This window comes from Bombyx mori, chromosome 5 (assembly GCF_030269925.1).
Source record: "Bombyx mori chromosome 5, ASM3026992v2".
Classification (NCBI taxonomy): domain Eukaryota; kingdom Metazoa; phylum Arthropoda; class Insecta; order Lepidoptera; family Bombycidae; genus Bombyx; species Bombyx mori.
Genome location: NC_085111.1, coordinates 7,781,023 through 7,800,410, shown reverse-complemented (window position 1 = coordinate 7,800,410; position 19,388 = coordinate 7,781,023). Strand labels below are relative to the sequence as shown.

The 19,388-nt window shown below is 37.9% G+C and overlaps 1 protein-coding gene across 3 annotated transcripts in view; it reads left to right on the top strand.

Annotated features, from left to right (window-relative positions):
- LOC101736339 (histone-lysine N-methyltransferase, H3 lysine-79 specific) overlaps positions 1-19,388 on the top strand; it is a 39,008-nt gene that overhangs the window by 6,031 nt on the left and 13,589 nt on the right. For 2 of the 3 annotated variants that reach the window (XM_062668640.1, XM_038011303.2), the window contains exons 3-11: positions 4,698-4,836; positions 14,362-14,502; positions 14,626-14,811; positions 14,913-15,341; positions 16,162-16,325; positions 17,091-17,257; positions 17,761-17,918; positions 18,561-18,791; positions 19,172-19,378. In XM_062668640.1, the coding sequence (XP_062524624.1) occupies positions 4,698-4,836; positions 14,362-14,502; positions 14,626-14,811; positions 14,913-15,341; positions 16,162-16,325; positions 17,091-17,257; positions 17,761-17,918; positions 18,561-18,791; positions 19,172-19,378 (1,822 nt within the window). The remainder of the gene's footprint in view (positions 1-4,697; positions 4,837-14,361; positions 14,503-14,625; positions 14,812-14,912; positions 15,342-16,161; positions 16,326-17,090; positions 17,258-17,760; positions 17,919-18,560; positions 18,792-19,171; positions 19,379-19,388) is intronic. The other variant, XM_038011304.2, reaches the window with a different exon arrangement.

The window sequence follows — 19,388 nt, the reverse complement described above, 5'->3', positions numbered from 1 at the left end:
AAAGTTGGATTAAGGCCTTGTCCGCACAGCGATATTTCACCGCGCGATTTTTTTCTCGTAATGCTGTAACACATTTAATATTATAGGAGTATCCGCACTGGCGGTAAAAAATCGCGCGGGAAACAAATTGTGACTTGATGCAAATTGAACGCGAAGCAGTGCGATTTATTTCCGCGCGAATATTTTGTACCGTATAATGTAAGTATGGCTATGTTCGCACTGTGGAATAAAATTCGCGCGTTTCGCTCAGTCGTGCAACGTCGCTATTGAAAAGATGTCGCACGCTTCTTCTTCCGCCCGATCGGAAAATGATGAGATTGATGTGGAGCAACTAACTTTTTTCTGTATTTTCGCAACTCTTGATATTTTATGTAGAAAAATCCTTTCATGGGTCTCAATGCCGTAAGTGGTTGAATCCAATGCTCATGACATCTTTTGATACGTTTGTTACGCCGCCTTAACATTAGATAAATTAAAATTTTTGTTCGGTTGTCTATTTTACACGTGCGTCTCAGCCGAGAACTGAATTAAACTGACGAAAATAGTACGAAATTTTATTCGCAGTGCGTACTAGGTGTAATTCTGAAATATCGCTGTGCGAACAGGCCCTAAGTCTTTGTTGAGAAATATGTATCATCAAAATCTGATTTGATGCCGATGACAAAATGACAGAAATGGCAACGGCTTGTCTTGGACGACTGAAATGGACTCGTATTCGACTCGTGTATTTTCGCGTACGTTCCGCAGATTGATGTAAGATGATTAAAGGTCAAGACATTTTTCTACTCTCTCAATTTCTTGGAACCGCGAACCGCTGGCCCAAGAAATTGGATTTGGGTCCTACCCATTAAACGCACCCTTGCCCAAGCGTCCGATCTCGCCAACGTCAAAGCCCGGGCGGAGTAAGTGGATTACAACGCTGAAAACCGTAACCAGATGCGCGGCTCACCCCATGGATGCACGGTCTACGGCGCCTTCGAGTCGAATTGAAGGCTCTAGTCTTCGGCTGTCTCGGTACGGCAGCCCGTCAGATCGCCCAGGTGATGCTGCTGTTGTCGCGCAATATCTCGTTGGATCAGAACTAGCCTGTCGGGTCGGGGTGCGATACATCGTCGGGCGATCGCTCTCAGGCTGTTTTTACTCCTGGGCGGCGCGCTAGAGTGCTGGTAGCGTGCTGCGCGGCCTCGACTCGAGGGTTGCCCCCTGACCTTCAAAGGGAAAGGCCGCCGCTTGTGGAATAAAAACCCTATTGGCTCTTTAAAGTTAGCTAATTTTAAAAATTTGAAACCGTAACAACCTCTAAGTAAATATTTTAATAACTAAGTTCGTGCATCTTTTTCAATATTTTTTATGACTTATTATTACAAATAAATAAATAAATTTATAAGGGAATTAAAACTACCATAATAATATTCAGACAAGTGCCATCACCAATATGTTTCATCATAATAGGATGAATGGTTTTTTTTTCCTACCTAATCTGATAGCCTTGAGAGGCTATTTCAGCGTAACCGTGGCTAGTAGGTGAGCTCACGGGGCTCAAACCAGATGACGTTGCTAACACGAACCCTAGCAAGAGCCGTGCTTCGCAGAATCTACCACCGGATCGGAAACGCGACCCACTGAGAAGATCCGGCGAGAAACTCAGTGGGCTGTGTCTGGGAGTTAATTTACTCGTCGAGCCCTTCGTCGCAAGCGACGGGTTCGACGAGAACGGTGACCGGTGCTTGAAGTACCTAGAAGCACCGTTAGGGGATCGGGAGGATCCGAGATGACGTGTTTTGGGTGACGTCGACTGCTTTCCATTCTGTCCGCAGGATCGGGAATGAATGAATGGTTTAGGACATGTTAGACAAACACACAAACATTCACTTTACTAAACAGATATGTACAAACAACATCTTGAAGATAAAATTGGCGACTGGCAAGAAAACAAATTTAATAATATTCTGATATGCTTGACGAGGTGTTTACAGCCTTCTTCATTATCGTCACCTACATTTATAATTATAAATAATTATTATCAAAATAAGATATTTTTCATTCTTTGGCGACCTTTACTTAGATATCCTTTGTGACATTCCCGCGGGTTTTGATATAGCATAATTCTTAAGTATTGTGGCATCTTTAACTTGAGCTCAATTGCATTATATGAGTCGTCTATTATCAAAGGCGGCAATCTGTACATTTGGACAAAAAAATTTTATTGATATGTCAATACAGATTTATTTGAATATAATCGTCTCCTTCAAAGAATACGGTTCAAAACCTGCATTAAATAAAGGTTAATAGTTAACCTGTTATTTATCTAAGATGTCGTTCCGAAGAGTTTTGTGACTGCCAATGGAATACAAAGTCAATAATTCGTTTTTCGGATTTACCAATCATTGTCCAAAAGTCAGATTGCCGCCTTTGATAATAGTCGACTCATATTAGCTATGGTGAGGATGTATTCCAAGAATGCGATGACCGTTTTTATGTTTTTCTTCGTGAAGGTCAATAGTGGTTTTTGACTGAACTCTCAATAAGACTTTCTCTACAAAATCGTATTTTGTAAAACCGTCATTTCTTAAGCCCCTTTACTTATTGAAACTTACAATGTCGACCTTTTTGTATTACCCGCCCAAGAACAAGAAAGCGTGTAGTCTATGCGCACAAAATGACAACATCCGACTGATTTAGCTTAACAAAATGGCGGTCCGACTCGCCATTTGGGGCTACCATTTTACCATAAATTCAAAAATAGCTAGTCACATTGCGCTACATACCTCACGCGTTCCGTTTTGGTCCAGTTTTATAATGATAAAATTTTAACTTTATTAGTACATTTTATTATTGTTCAAGTATTAGAAAAAAATACCTATTTTAAATTAACACGACAGATAATGTTACCATTGCCCTGCTATTTTTGGCACATTACTATAAAAATAAACACTGACCTAGCCTTGTAAGAGCGTAGTTTGGGTTAGAGTTTCGAGAATTTAAAAACTAGTAATATAATTATTAAATAATTGAATTAAAAACAAAACTTATTATTATTATATTATAACATTTATTTTAGGATGACATGATTTATTATTTTATTATGATAATTTATTCATTGGCATGGTAAATAAACATTTCGTATTGTAAATTAAACGTCACTTCGATGTTACACTCCCTCAATACTATCCCCGGCCTATCAGTAACTTATTTCAGCGACTGAATTAGGTGGATATCAAATTTTTTTAGAATAACAGCCATTTCAACCCTCATATCATAGTCTGTCCTTGTTTTGCTACGGAATAAGGCAGGTCGATACAGTAACCACCACAGGCGAGATGGTGAAATTACTACGGAAAGTACCAACGGTGTAAGACGGCGTTCCAATTGTCATCTTCTGTTGTTCAATTCGGGTTCTATCTCGATGAAGATTGGCTCTTGATTGACGAACGATGAGAGGTTTTAGTTGAAGTTCGACTTGCACACCGTTGCTTCAAAGGAGAAATGACATGAAAGTGGTGTGGCTTTAGGTGTTTTATTGGTCGAATTTATAATATTTACGACTCATCTGGCTCATAAAAGAAAAAAACTTAATTTGTCCATGTTTTTTTATTTAACTTCGAGAAAAAATGAAACACCTTTTTTTTGGGTATGAGGAACCTGATTGATTGCAATTGAGAAACTGTATTTCATAAACAGAATAGTATTTTACTTTTAGAACATAGTACAATATAAAACATGTATAAAATTTATTGAAATCATTAATAATACCAACTTAAGCAGAAACATTTTATTTTTCCACTTACGATTCATAAGAATACAACTTTTCTAACTTCGATATTACTCTTACAAAAAAAAGGGTTCCACAACGTTTTTCTTTAATAGCTTTACGTACTTTTGGGATTACATCTGTATAAGTAATGGCCTGTCTTTTCGGCATGCAAGCAACAAAAAGGTTACCTTCACCTTCACCTTCATCTGAGCTATAACTTTGCCAGTGGCAGGAGCAAATCGAAATTTCTTCAAGAGCGGAGAGGATGATCGTCTCCATGACATGCTTTGTCTCGAGATCGAAACGATGAACCAACTTTCATCCATGGTGAAAAAACAACGTCAAAATTGAACCGGATATTCAGCTCAGTCAGTGAGTTAGCTAAAGTGGATTGAATGTCGCTGAAAGATATCTTTAGGTGATCAGCTATATATGTTGTAATAATTTGTTGAAACCAAACCAGAATTTTAGTTAGGAGACCTAACCGATATTTAAAAAAAAGTAGGATCACAATATAACATGACGTACTCTCAGGAGATAGATAATAATATAACATTAACCGTTATAATTATTACGACTATTTTAAAATATACCATATTTAATATACGTATGTCAAGTACTCCCGAAGACATGAATGTTTTTGAATCGTGGACCATTTACTTCAATTAGAATGTTTAAACATAAATAAAATTGTAAATATGATATAAGGACCGGTATCAGAGGCAACGTTTCGTACGTACGTACGCATACACACTGTTCGCCTGAGTCTGTAGGTCAATATGGCGTTGACCTTGCTGGGTTGTATAGCATTTTATCAACTGATTTCTGAGCTTCTATTTATGTATCGATATTTGCTTTACAATAAAATATAATGAAATAATTAATTTTAGTAATGATTTCAAACATGTAAACAAAATGTTGAAATTGCTTTATTTTGTTTTAGATGGGTTTGCGACGATTTACCCGAGATGAAGGCCGCTTTGGAGTACAACATACTTTGCGATTACGATACTCATTCATACGAAAGTATGCGAGCCCTTTGCGACCGTTTCAACCGAGCCATCGATTCTGTAGTTGCTTTGGTGAGTATACATTAAATAAATTACTTATGCAATATTAGTCATATAAAAAAAATGATAAAGAGTAAACGCAGCAGTCTATACAACGCATACTGTTATTTTCTTCCGGGAAAATGATAGTAGAACAAACATTTTTAACCCATAGGATTTATAGCTCACGCTGTCGTGTCTCTTTACTATATAATTTAAATATTTCAATTGCTAGGAACATTCGAAAACCATTTTTTGGCCAGCAAACATGATATAAAACTAAAATAAAACAAATGAATTTTATTTGCAATATCAGAATCGGTCAAGGGAAAGGGGGCTACGAAATGTACATATATTGCAACATTTTTGCAGTGTTTTGTCCGAGATACGATTATTTCTCTTACTCCATTCAAGAAACTTTTGGTCAAAATTTAACGACACCCGCATTTCCTCTTTAGCCGAGTAATTTATTTTAGTATCGAATTCTAGTTTTAATATAATTACGGCATCGGCCCCGTAATCCGGAGAATAAATTAACAATTTTGATAAGTCACTGGTCTGTGAATTGTGAATAGTGTGAATAGTTAAGAGTATCCATATGTGTCAACTTGAAAAGATTTTGATTTTATGAAATATTTGCCGCAGTACATTTCAATTATTTTAAATCGAGAGGTCGATAATGTAACAGCTAACGGTGCCACTAGCATTAATTTCAAATTAATTAAAATTTAAGTTCTGCTTGATCGGTTGTTGAAAGTTTATTTTGATCACGCTTTACGTCGCACTGATTCTACCAGCCATTACATACCATTCTTAAAGACAAAAGTCTTTAACGCTTGCTACCGGTCATGAAATTTGGCACTGAAACGTGATCATTGACCGTAGGTCTGGTCCGTAAGTTCAAAGTCACTGAACATGCTTTGAAAAGGGGTATGGTCGTAGTTTCTGATGGATCGAATCGTATGAGGAAATCCATCGGAAGTATCAAAGTTACCGATATAGCCCTAAAGACTAGCAAGATGAAGTGGCAATTGGGCCAGACATACGTGTCCCAGAACCTTTTGCTGATGGGGCAGACGCGTTCTGGAGATCACGTACCGGTAAGCGCAGCGTTGGGCGTCCCGATGCCCGGTGGACCAATGACTTGCGGCAATATGCGGAAAGAGATTGGATGCGGAAGGCGGATCGTACATTATGGCGGACTATGGGAGTGGCCTACATACAGTAGTGGAGAGATACAGGCTGATAATGATGAGGATGCCACATTTTGATGGCGCTTACTAAAACGAATTTGAAATTCATTATCATCATCTCAATCGACACGCTTTGGATTTTATGATGTTTATTGATGTTCATTCCTCTGTCCCTTTTCATCTCTAAACAGGGCCCGCACGAATCCTACAATTGCTTTTATGGCAAAGATAAGAGCTTATAGACATCTTGGTTCGGATAATCGTTGTCCAAGATGTTTTTCACAATATATTATAGATATTAATTGATTATGTTATGTTGAGGATTTTTAGGATTTCCGTTCGTTTAATGTTGGGTACTAATTTCAACTTGGTATCTTGACGGACAACAAAATAATTTTATAAAAGTTCCGCCTTTTCCCTTTCGAGAATTGAAATTAAGAATTTCAGACCTATTGAGCTAATTTGCTTAATAAAAGGTTTGGTTTTGAATTATAGTTGGTAAAAAAGTCTTGAAAGAGGCGGCTATATTAGCAAAGTGACTCGAATATAAAGAAAATACAATAATGGCTCAGGAAGTTTGAGTACGAAGCATTTCTATAATACCAGTGCAGTGGTATGTAAGTATATTAATAGAGTCGACCTCGTGTGGCGTCTACGAACATCGACCGTTGCGTCCTCGTTGCGTCTTTACTAAATGTACCTCGTGGGGACGTCGGTGTCGTCACGAATATGTGTAATTTAGGAAATAATATTTTACTTTTATAAAATAAGGCATTATAAATGAGGGAGTGTCTGTGGCAAAAAAATAAGAAACCCTCGTCTACTCACATTGAGCTATGCAAATTTTGTTATGGTGTAAATCTCAGTTTAGTAGTTCATTCCTGTAATTTCCACCTCAAGGTGAATGTAGACATTGGGTCGAGATGATCCTGATGTAAAAATACGACACGATAATCGTTTTGCACGACACACTGGTGACCATCGTGCTCACATACTTGGAACTGTATAAAACATTTTTGAAAATGTTTTATAAACAGCTATTATTATAAAAATGTTTTGAATATCATCAAACAAAAATTTTTTTAGCTTAAACAATTTTAAAATACACGTAGTTTTCACTTCTCACTTTCAAATTGTTGAGTGATGTTTTCTTAAAGATTTGCATCTGTAATTTACGTAGTTATCAGAATATTAAGTAATTATTATAAGTATGTACAACGTTTGCGTTTCTAACGGCCTACTATACGGCCATGTAGGGTATATAATGACACTTACATTTAAATATACTTATATATTATATATAGATGGGTTTGCTACTATATATATTATATATCATTGTATATTATCATCATCATTGTCATTGTATATGTCGTAAAAAGTACAAAGGACATTGTTTAGTTTGTTCCGGAATGGAGTCATGTCATGATCGGCATACTAACAAAGTATTAATATTGACATTAATACACTGGATGCAATTAATATGATATAGAATAACAGAGAAGATACCACCCTATAGCTTTTCTCGTATAGAGTCAGTGATAGAACGTGATTAATATGTCATTAATAGTTTTTAATACCCAGGATATATTGAATATCGCCTGCTGAACAGATACCGTCAGCTTGGTTTCTGTGTTAGGGTCTTTTAGATTGTGACCGTAGATAGTGACGTCCTTTACATATTATGAGCTAACGTTTTGCAGAGCAAGGGTTATAAGTATTTATTAACTTGGGTCTTGATTTCATGAATACCTTCTGGCATGGAACATTTCTGTCGATGTTACCTGCTTACGAAATTACTTAGGGATCTCTAGCTACTTTTTCCGATACCATGACCTGACGCTGACGATGCACAACATTATATGTTTACCATGCCTTTTATCTTCCATATTCATGATATTCCATATTATCTATTGAAACGATGCACCCCGCATTGCTGTGCGGATTATAGCACATCATATGTCCAATATACCGGCTAATACAGTTTATTTCGGATACTTATTCTGTAGGACAAATGAAGCTTGTGTCTGAAATAGAGAACCATTATTATTTTTCAATTTTGTTATTGGATTATTATTTAATCATCATCAGTCCACTGACGTCCACTGCTGGACATAGGCCTCCCCCAAAACACACGATAGGGCCCGGCCTTCGAATCTCCTCATCCATTTCTTGACGGTCACCCGGCCAAAGGCCCTCCATTTCCAATTATTATTTGGATTTTTCTAATTCAACTTATTGACAAAAAGTATCCATAGAGTACAGTAGTCTTGGGAATTTCTTAAGTAGATTTCAGCGGTATTCAGTATCGAACACCTTGGATAGTAAAACTAGCTTGACTGTTGTAAATTTGAGAGCTCTCAATAAAACGAAAGGGGACTTTCCGCTTGGATCTAGATTTGACTTGGAAGTACAGTTTCGATCCAAAATGGAAAACTGCTCTCATACGTCTGAGTCTGTCTGCTTTCCCAAAACTTTTATTTGAATCCATAGAAGTCCGCTAAAAGATAATTCTAATTGACTCCATACAGAAGAGGTCCACGATCTCCGATAATTGTTGTCGTAGGAGCTAGCTTCATTCATTCACACAACTTCAGACCCGATTTTAGATATTGTATGTACCCCATGCTCTCCATAAGCCTTTGGTCAATTTAACCGGCTATGTTAACCGTTCATTGCAGTCTGTACTTAGGAATTTAGTGACTAAAACCAATCAACTACAATTTTGTCCCAACTGAAGTCAAGTGTAGAATAATGTCTTCTAGACACAATATTTCGAATGAGTTTCCTCCAATTTATGAAATTATTTTCTAACTACAGCATAAAGGTAAACAAAACTACGGTATCCACACAGAACCAGGTAGGTCGTAAGCATTCAGTGCCCTAAATAAATCCTTCCAGCGGTATCTTTTGCTCCAAACCTTCATAATTCGGTACCACGTAACTCCGACCATCAAGGCTCTTTGTCTTGCGAACCAAACTATGATTTAATGGTAGAACAATTGCTGGAATAAATAGATTCCAATGAAACTAAGTCTTCACCCTCAAATCCAAAGGTGCTTCTTATCATCATTCTTGTTATGCTAACAATCTGCTTCTCTATATGCTTAAAGCCAAGTGATTCGTGAGCTCGTGTCTTCCTGCCTGTAAAATATGTAGAATAGACAGATTAACCCACACGGGCATTCTAATCACGTCTAGATTTAAATTTCAACAAAATTAGTGTATTGAGGCTGTATAAGTAAAAAAAAAGCTTATAGGGACTAAAAAAGTATAAAGTTTTCAATCTCTAGATAATACGTAACATATATTAAAATTACTCTATTAACCAAATTTATCATTTTTATTAATGTTACGCGATATTTACTAGTTGTAAAATTATAAAATCGTGGCTGAAAATGTCGTTAGCGCTTTATGTTAAGTTTCGGCGTAGACCATTTGTGGGGGGCGATGACCGTAGCACTAAGCAAATGCGAATGTCTCGTAATGTTAACGACCTCTTTTTTTTGGCTGCGCCAGCGTCGTTCGAAATTAATCATGAATTCATTGAATCTTTTTTTTATTTAAATAGAAATAGATTTTATCAAATTATTTGTTATTAAATAATCAAATAAAAAATTTATTTCATAAAATAAACAAGTCATATCTAATAACTTTGTAGGGGTCCAACATTTTTTTAATTTTTTAATTTTCTTTTAAATTTAAAGATAAAGCTAAGATGCAATAATCAAAGTAAAATACTTGGGTCCGCTCTCTAATTTTCACTAAAGTGGCTATCGAATGACGCAACGTTTCAAAGACGTGCTTTCTGTTTGGACGAGCGATTGCGTAACTAGTTGACTACAGGTCACCATTTCCACACTTGTACTTCGTACTTTATACTGTTTTGACCCAATAACTGTTTTCGATATAAAAAAAACAGATTAACAAAAAAAGGACAAGCAGAATGATTTTTATTTATAGATTTTCACTGGAAAAAAAACATAGCTAGTGAAGTGTATTAGCTCTCCATACTTTAAAATGCCCATAATTTACGATGTAATGTCAATTACTGATAGTTCTAAACTCGGAAATAACTAGGTACAAATGAATTGGACTTATCATGCGGCATAAAACGTGATCTAACAAAAACACGTATGACGGCTGAGTTAATAATCTATCAACATGAGCGAGGCTAGGCTAATGACCGCTGCGATTATTTTATTTTTAAAGGTAGGTATTGTATGTACGCATAACTTGTTACATTTATCAAACCTTGAACCTTGTCCGCACTCAAGGCCAACGACATTGCTCTTAAATGACGCGGAGCTCGTATCGATCGGTCAATTCACCATATTCGCAATGTCAAGGCTGCTTAATACAAAATAACCTGTATTTAATTTTAAATGTATATTGAGGCGAAAATTACGAACCAGTTGGCCTCCATCCTTTAAAATTGTGTACACAAATATTAAGAACAAATAATTAGGGGCATTTTAAGGAATGAAATTGCCGTTTGTAGTTGAAATTTCCAAATATATTATTTAAAAAAAAAGGTATTAATTAAATCCAAGTTTATTCTACTACATATTTCTTCGATCTCATCGTTGAGATAGAATATTTTATGATAGAACTGGATAATACAAGGTACACAATCTGTCCTGAAATACAATATTTAAAAACTAACATTAATACTATGCCTTTGAATTTGAAATATGTCACTCTTACACTGAATATTCACTGGACTTACTCATTCTCGTGTCAATCGTTGTTGAAATAATTTTGTGATATTAAAACGAAGATAAGTGATAAAGCGAATCGAATTGCTGTACATTACACAAAGTTGGCATGGAGTCAAAAGCATTCTTTAAACACTTCTTTTGCTTTTAAAATAATGGAATGTATGTGCATCGAACTATTGATAGATATAGATTACGTCCTCTGTTTGTGACAGAAAAATATTAGCGTGCCCATGATGCCCAGTTGTATTAAGCTGCGATACTTGAAAAAGTGGTTAAGACTATCAACAACGTCATGTTCCATAATCTAGAATAATCCTATCAATAAGTCAGCATTGGGTCATAAAGTTAAATTCACACAAGCGTGGCTGAAAAGGAAGTTTCTGAGTTCATCACACCTGAAGACTGACCATCGTCTAGTCTCGATTCCAATCCACTTGATTATGATTTATGGTCTCTTTCATATAGTTTGCTATGACCAAAACGCCATGATAATTCCTAGTTCTTAGCCATGATTAGGCATTGAACCAAATAATCAGTGGTAAACTTTTCCATGAAGACAGTGCGTGCTTCAATCGATAACTGAGTAAAAATGGACGTGGATTATAAAAAAAAGTAAACTATTTGTAACACAACTAAGTAAAACTTTAGAACATTATTTTCTTGTAAGGAAAAATAGTAATTGGTTACAGCAATGAGGGGGTATAATGGACGATGCCGTATTAATTCTAACTACTGATCTTGTATTGTTAACGCTTTGCCGTCCGGCGACACCACAGGGGTGTCTTACGGAAAATAGCGGAATATAATATCTTGAATGAGGAAATGTACCTATCCCGTAAACGAATCCTACAGCGTCCGAATGAGTATGCTATATTCATAATTTTCGATGCATTGTAAGCCGTAAAATTTAAATAACGTTGTGTCTATTATTGGATTCGTTGACCAATAATCATCGAGCCTTGGTTTTTTTTACAATACCCATAGGGATAACGACCCCAAATCATTTTCTAAATTCGGGGGCCGTAACGTCTCTAATTTGGCATTTTTTTTATCCAGTTTCCTTCTATTGCAATTTTGACCGTGGTACTTGTTGGTTTAATTGCTAAAAATTTCAAATAGATAGTTCCCATCATATAATTCTACGATATCCGCGACTCTGTGTATCTTTGGGAAATATGTTTGGACCCGGAGATACTTCAAATTTATTATTGGTCCTAGTTAAATCAAAGTCTAACAACGGTGCACTGTCTCCTTCGTCTCATTCATCGAAATCAGGTGGAAACCGTAGCGTTCGCCGAATTCTGCTTCTAAATATTTGATTATCTTCCGACGGTTCTGATTCACTTTTTGATATCCAATGTCTTCTAATCGTCGGGGACGTCAGTTAAGACATCGGTGCATTCATCGTAAATAATCGTACCGTCTCTTTCGTCTGCCATGATGTACTTATAAAAATATACTTGTTGACGTATGTAACTTAGTGTTGCCTACAAAATGCAAAAGATATTAAAAGTGGTCACAGCTGCCATACAACAGTGGTCTGCGCAAAATACTGGCCAACGGCCGGCATTCGTGTCGAGCGATGCAAAAAATTGGTACCCGCAATATATCAATTTTTCTAATGAAATATGTACTTAACAAATGTTGACGATTGACTTCCACGGTGAAGGAATAACATCGCGTAATAAAAAATCAAACCTGCAAAATTGTAATTTGCGTAATTATTGGTGGAGGGGCGTCTTGTGAGTACGCACGGGTAGGTACCACCATCCTGTCTATTTCTAACGTGAAGCAGTAATGTGTTTCGGTTTGAAGGGTGGGGCAGCCGTTGTAACTATACTGAGACTTTAGAACTCGTATCTCAAGGTGGGTGGCGGCATTTACGTTGTAGATGTCTCTGGGCTCCGGTAATCACTTAACACCAGGTGGACTGTGAGCTCGTCCACCCAACTGTGCAATAAATAAAAAATAAATAAACATCAAAAACCTTCAAAAAATATCTTCATATATATCTTCAAAATGTTATGAAAGTAGGGGAACAGCGTTGATAAATTTGAAAACTAATGGTGAGATTAGTAAAACTTAACAATTTGTAATTCAACAAACAATACAGTAAACAATTTGTCATAAAAAGATAATATCAAGAATTGCCGGCGACAAGCCAATACATTTTTACGAGACGTACGGACGGTAATGTATTAAACGAGCAGTATGAATCCTGGCGTTGGTAGTAGCCTGTATTATTTGAAACACAGCACAGTTGCGTCATTCGATATGTATTCATTGGGCATATTACTCGTTAATACATAGATTGATTAATCCATCCCTCTCAGCGACTCGCCCCGAGTACTCCCCACCCTAGACAAAAGTTTCGACCGCTTCTCCCAATCATACTTTGAGAGAGACTGGGTCTGGGTGAGGTTTGTTTACATTCTGATAAATTGTTCTAGTATTTAATCTGTCTTCAATCACAATCCATCGTGTGAGGTCAGGAAACATTTAACAGAGAAAGAGGCCATACATCTTCACTTTTTCTGTTAAAGGAAAGTAACGTAGTCATAACCGTTTTATTTGCCTTGCCCTGCGCCTGGTATTCCTCATGGTACATTATTCAAATAGGAGTATCGAAAAAGAAAACATTAAATAAAAGTCGCACAGTTCTTTTGTCGATCTTATGTACCTGTAAACGCAGTATTGATGTTGCTTTTTTTTCCTACCTAATCTGATAGCCTTGAGAGGCTATTTCAGCGTAACCGTAGCTAGTAGGTGAGCTCACGGGGCTCAAACCTGACGACGATGCTAACACGAACCCTAGCAAGAGCCGTGCTTCGCAGAATCTACCACCGGATCGGAAACGCGACCCACTGAGAAGATCCAGCGAGAAACTCAGTGGGCTGTGTCTGAGAGTTAATTTACTCGTCGAGCCCTTCGTCGCAAGCGACGGGTTCGACGAGAACGGTGACCGGTGCTTGAAGTACCTAAAAGCGCCGTTAGTGGATCGGGAGGATCCGAGATGAATTGATGGTGCAATCTGTTTATGATGTGTCATAACCACGTCGGTACTCGTATTCGAAAATTACTCTTAGTTTTCGAGGTTTCTAGATTAAAAGATTTTTTGCATAACTCATTTACTGACGAATGCCAAAAAAAAAGAAACATGAATCACGGACCACGCAGTATTTATTTTAAACCTGTAACCATTAAAGCGGCAACTTCATACTCCAATGTCTATTAACCGAAATTGTTACAAACATTTAATTATACTTTCATAACTTAGAAAATCTATCAATATTTCAATAGGTAGCTTAGGAAAATGAGATATTCACTTCAATTAGCTTCCTTCAATTTATCATAATAATTTTAATTTTTAATTTTAATACAAACATAACATAATATTAAAAGAAAAAAATAGTAGTTTATTTTAAAATGTTCACTAGCAAAATTAGGTTATTTTATGATTTTTTTATTTTATTTATTGTCTTTGTAGGCAGACGAGCATACGGTCCACCTGATGGTCAGCGGTTACAGTCGCCCATTGACTTCTGCAAAACCAGGGGCAGAGCCAAGCCGCTGCCTACCAATCTACTTTTAGTTATGTCAAAGAAGATTCGCAGTTAATTATTGAGAATTTATTATTAAAATTTCAGGAAAAAGGTACGTCCTTACCAGCACAACGGTTAAACAAGTATCCTTCAAGAGGCTTACTGAAGCACATATTACAACAAACCTACAATCAAGCCGTAGCGGATCCCGAAAAATTAAATCAATACGAACCCTTTTCTCCCGAGGTACGTAGTAGTCTGCGTCAAAAAAATATAAAGCGCCATTTCACATAATATAATCCGAAAATGAAGCTTTTGTTCTTTGAAAATGGTAATTTGAAAGTGTTGTTTGTTTTTGTTGTACAACAGGTGTACGGTGAGACTTCTTACGAGTTAGTTTGTCAAATGATAGATCAAATAGAAATATCAGCTGACGATGTATTTGTGGACTTGGGCTCAGGTGTGGGACAGGTTGTACTACAAATGGCAGCTGCAACACCGTGTCGCATCTGCCTCGGTGTTGAAAAGGCAGAAGTTCCTAGTAAATATGCTGAGGTAATACATTATTTCAATTATGTACATATTAAGATATTTCGACCATCGATAATTGGTCAAAAAAATAGAACACAAAAATAAAATAAGAAATTGTATTTCAGAACATGGATTTGCATTTTAGGATGTGGATGAAATGGTATGGCAAAAAGTATGGAGAGTATAAATTAATAAAAGGCGACTTTTTGTTGGATGAGCATCGGGAAAAAATAAATGCTGCTACAATTGTTTTTGTCAATAACTTTGCATTTGGACCACACGTTGATCACCAGCTAAAAGAAAGATTTGCAGATTTAAAAGATGGTGCGAAAATAGTGTCATCAAAAAGCTTTTGTCCATTAAATTTTCGAATAACGGACAGGAATCTGAGTGATATTGGAACCATTATGCACGTAAGCGAGATGACGCCACTGAAAGGCTCCGTTTCTTGGACGGGGAAACCAGTATCATATTATTTGCATATAATAGATAGGACCAAATTGGAGAGATATTTTCAAAGACTGAAAAATCCGAAACTCAAGGTCAGCAAAAGGGTCTGTTCCAGTCACGTATTTTTCTATAAATTTATATACTATCAATTCTACAGGGTGAATTTTGTTCTGTGATTCCTTTTAGTACTTTTCGCTGTTATTTATAGATTCTTGACGCCTACGAAGCGTACTTACAAAATTCATCCTGTATATAACTTTATTGATACTGTTTCTGAGTTTGATGGCGTGAAGAAGTTTAAATTTTTTATAAATAATTGCACGACATGTAGTATAAAAAAATGGCGGGAAGGCGCGATACACGCCCACCACCTGTCTGCGATTTACATAGCGGGTTAAGACTATGGAACATAATGGAAGAACGCACTTACTAAACTGACAGTTACTAGTTACTAGTTTGATAGTCCTGTTACCGTTCCCCGGGATAACCGTTACACAATACAATTGACACTGACCTCAAAAGAAACCTGGTTCTACCCGATGGTCACCGTCGCTCATGGACACGAGTAACGCCAGAGGCACAGCGAAGCAGCTGCGCACTCCTCGGGACTGTTCATACTTCGTTTGAAGAAAGACGTGTCATAGCATTCGGGAAACATTATTTCAGAGCTGGATGGTTCGGTACATGCCTAAAATTATCTTCGGCGTGCGTTACCCTCGATGAGCTTAGTGATTCCAAAACATAACCGAATCTTCCTAAACTACCTTACACAGGGAGTATAAAAGCTGATCTATAGATTCAAAGATGCCAAATGATCCGTAAGTTACTTGAGGATGAGGAGAATAATTGATACAAATAAAGATGTAAATAAGTTAAACCAATAGAAGCTATCAATAAATAGTTCTTTGACTGTATTGACTATAGGGTTCACATAACGGGTGTGAAGATGGAGAAGGAAGCGGTAAACGAAACCTCAGTGCCCCTCCAACAAGACAGCCTACGCCTGATCTACTCAACGGCAACAGCAATCACAGCACGGGCTCACTGCCAGAGCGCAGACGGAAGGTAGCACGCCCTAGGACTGTCAGGTGATACTTTCGGACAAAAAAATGATTAGCTAATATGGGTTTTATGGCCCACTTGATGTAAAACAGTTGCCTAACGCTGCACCGGTTGGTGCTGAGTGTTGGAAGCAAAATAATTTTTTTTGAAGTGGTTGCCAGAGCGTATAGACATCAAATCATGAAATTATAGTAAAATGGATAACAATATCCCACTTTTCAAGCGAGTAATAATAGACACGATGTTGATATTAACCCGTATTAGCTTGCAAATTTTTTTTGGCAAGAGCGCTGAATCTTTTCTTGCGCGAATGATCTGGAATTTCGCGTATTCGGGATTTCAGTTCAGTCACATATTAGACGACTTTTTGCACTCTTCATCCGTATATCCGAGCTCCGTGTGGATCTAAGTCAGGAGAGATGGCAGGGGAACCGCGGCTTACTGCAACCGGATGCGCGATCAATCCTAGGTCTAACCGACGGAATCGTCAGCGAAAGCGATTATATCGGTGGAACAGACTGCGTCGCTGGTGTCTGTACTCTGTTGACCAGAACTAGCTTGCGGAGTAGAATGTGAAACACCGCCAAACGATCTATAATATGAATTCAGCGGCGCGCTAGGTTACTCCAAGGCGCTGCGCGATCTTTTTCTCCATTAATCCAAACTGGTTCGCTGACGAAGTCTAGCGCCTTTAAGTAATTTCATCAATATTATGTTATTGTCAATTGTTTATCACGAAAAATTGGGTCATCAAAAAGAAAATAACATCATAATTTTAAAAATTGCTTCAGGGGTGACAATGGGCGCACACGTCGTGCTGCGGCCGCCAAGAGACGCGTGGCACGGCGCTCCAGTGACGAGAGCGACGAGGAGTCTAGCGGCACAGACGACGCACCGCCTGGACCAGAACCTGCGCCCAGGGAGTGGGGCGCTCCTTGGGCCTCATCGTCCGACTCCAGTCAGTTTTATAATGATAGTCATTTAATCACAGCTGCTTTATCATACATCTCAGTGCCTTTTCTCTCAGTGGTGTTTTCATTGTCTATCTGGTACATAGTATCTACAAGTTTAACATATTATTTTTCATATTGTCATCATCTAATGATATCAAAATCGAATGCCACATTTCAAAAATATAAAATAACTAGCTGTACCCGTCTGATTCGTTGGGCATTTAAAATTAAGATTATTATTTGTAACCCTCACAAAGATTCTCATCATTAACGCCCCCACAACTGGTGTAGGGAGTCCAACACTCATATAAATATTAGCCTATCCATTAAGTACATGTATTTTCTACATGGATACCATGTTTCAAGTCACTTGGATGCATGGTTCAGTAGTTATAACGGAACATCCGTAAAAACCACTGTAGATTCATATATTAGTATAGATATAGATTTGTATGCTTTCGAAGTGTCGTTAGGATGGGATTGAACATGTGCTGTGTGACGTTGACAGACCGTAGCCGTCGAGCGACGAGTAAGCGCGTGGCGTCGGGCGGAGGCGCGCGGCGGCGAGCGGCCCGCGCCAAGCGACGCCGCACCACGCCCGCCGCCATCGCCGGCCTGGACTTGCTGCACTCCACCACGCTCGAGTCCACCATACACAACGGCTCCGTGAGTTCCGGCCATACACATTTCTTAACATTCCAACTCTATGTTCGGATATCGTAAATTTCGTTCATTAGACCATTAACTAGAGCATAAATTCAGTAGACTTTTCGAAACAATCTTGTTCCATGGAAAACAGACATAAAAACGACTTTTCACTCGACAGCAGTGAAAGTATCGTTAATTGTATATACTTTATAACACCTTTGTTTTTGTTGAATTTTTTTTTATTCTTATTGCTTAGTGGTTACTGTAGCCCATAGACATCTACAACGTAAACGCCACCTATCTTGAGATATAAGTTCTAAGGTCTCAGTATAGTTACAACGGCTGCCCCACTCTTCAAACCGAAACGCACCACTGCTTCACGGCAGAAATTGGCGGGGCGGTGGTACCTACCCGCGCGGATTTACAAGAGGTCCTACCACCACTAATTACGCAAATTAAAATTTGCGGGTTTAATTTTTATTATACGATGTTATTCCTTCACCGTGGAAGTCAATCGAGAATATTTGTTGAGTACGTATTTCATCAGAAAAATTGGTACCCGCCTGCGGGATTCGAACACCGGTGCATCGCTCAACACGAATGCACTGGACCTCTTATCCTTTGCCTTATGAAAACATAAAGAATTTTGGCCGTTTTCAGGTGACGGCCCCGCCGCCGGGCTGCGTGGGGCAGCGGCTGTCGGCGCTGGGCGTGCAGCTGCAGCCCGCCGAGCGCCTGCACTCCGAGCTCGACATCCCGCGCTCGCCGCACACCCCCTACAGCCTCCAGCTACTGCTCGATATGTTCCGGGACCAGTACCTCGCTTTCATCCAGCGCATGAATACGCCTGAATACGCCAATGAAATACGAAACCAAATAGAGAAAGAAAAGGTATCTCATATCTTTTAATCTTCAAGAAATTGTATTCGCAATTGTTTTAATAGTATTATTTGTGCAGTTTTATAACAAAGTTCGTGTATAATGATATCCGTTAGTGTATTTTCTAATATAAAAACGATTTAGAGGATGAGTAGTAGTTATAAGCCCATTGAAGTGAAAGCTATCATTGCTATGAAATAATCGTGCTTTCGGATTTGTAGTAATCAATTAGAGAGAGTACCTTTGCGTATTTATATAAAAATATTATCATAATGCAATGATTCAATTTTTTCGATGAGTTGCAACTTAAAAAAAATTGTTTATGTTTTTCTTTATGTTTACCCAAAGTGTAACATTAGGACACCCCTTTTATAATTTTTATTATGTTATAGGAAAAAAATCATAAATTGAAATCGAGAGCATCTCAATTGGACAAACAAATTAACGTCTTAATAAGTGACAGTGTAGCACTTCTCAAAGCCCGCATGAGCGAGCTTGGCATCCACGCCAACAACACCGTTGACCTCTTAGCGAAAGCGAAAGAAATCGTCGGAAGACACAAAGAACTGCAAAGTAAAGCGAGTAAATTACAAGCCCAGGTAAACATTA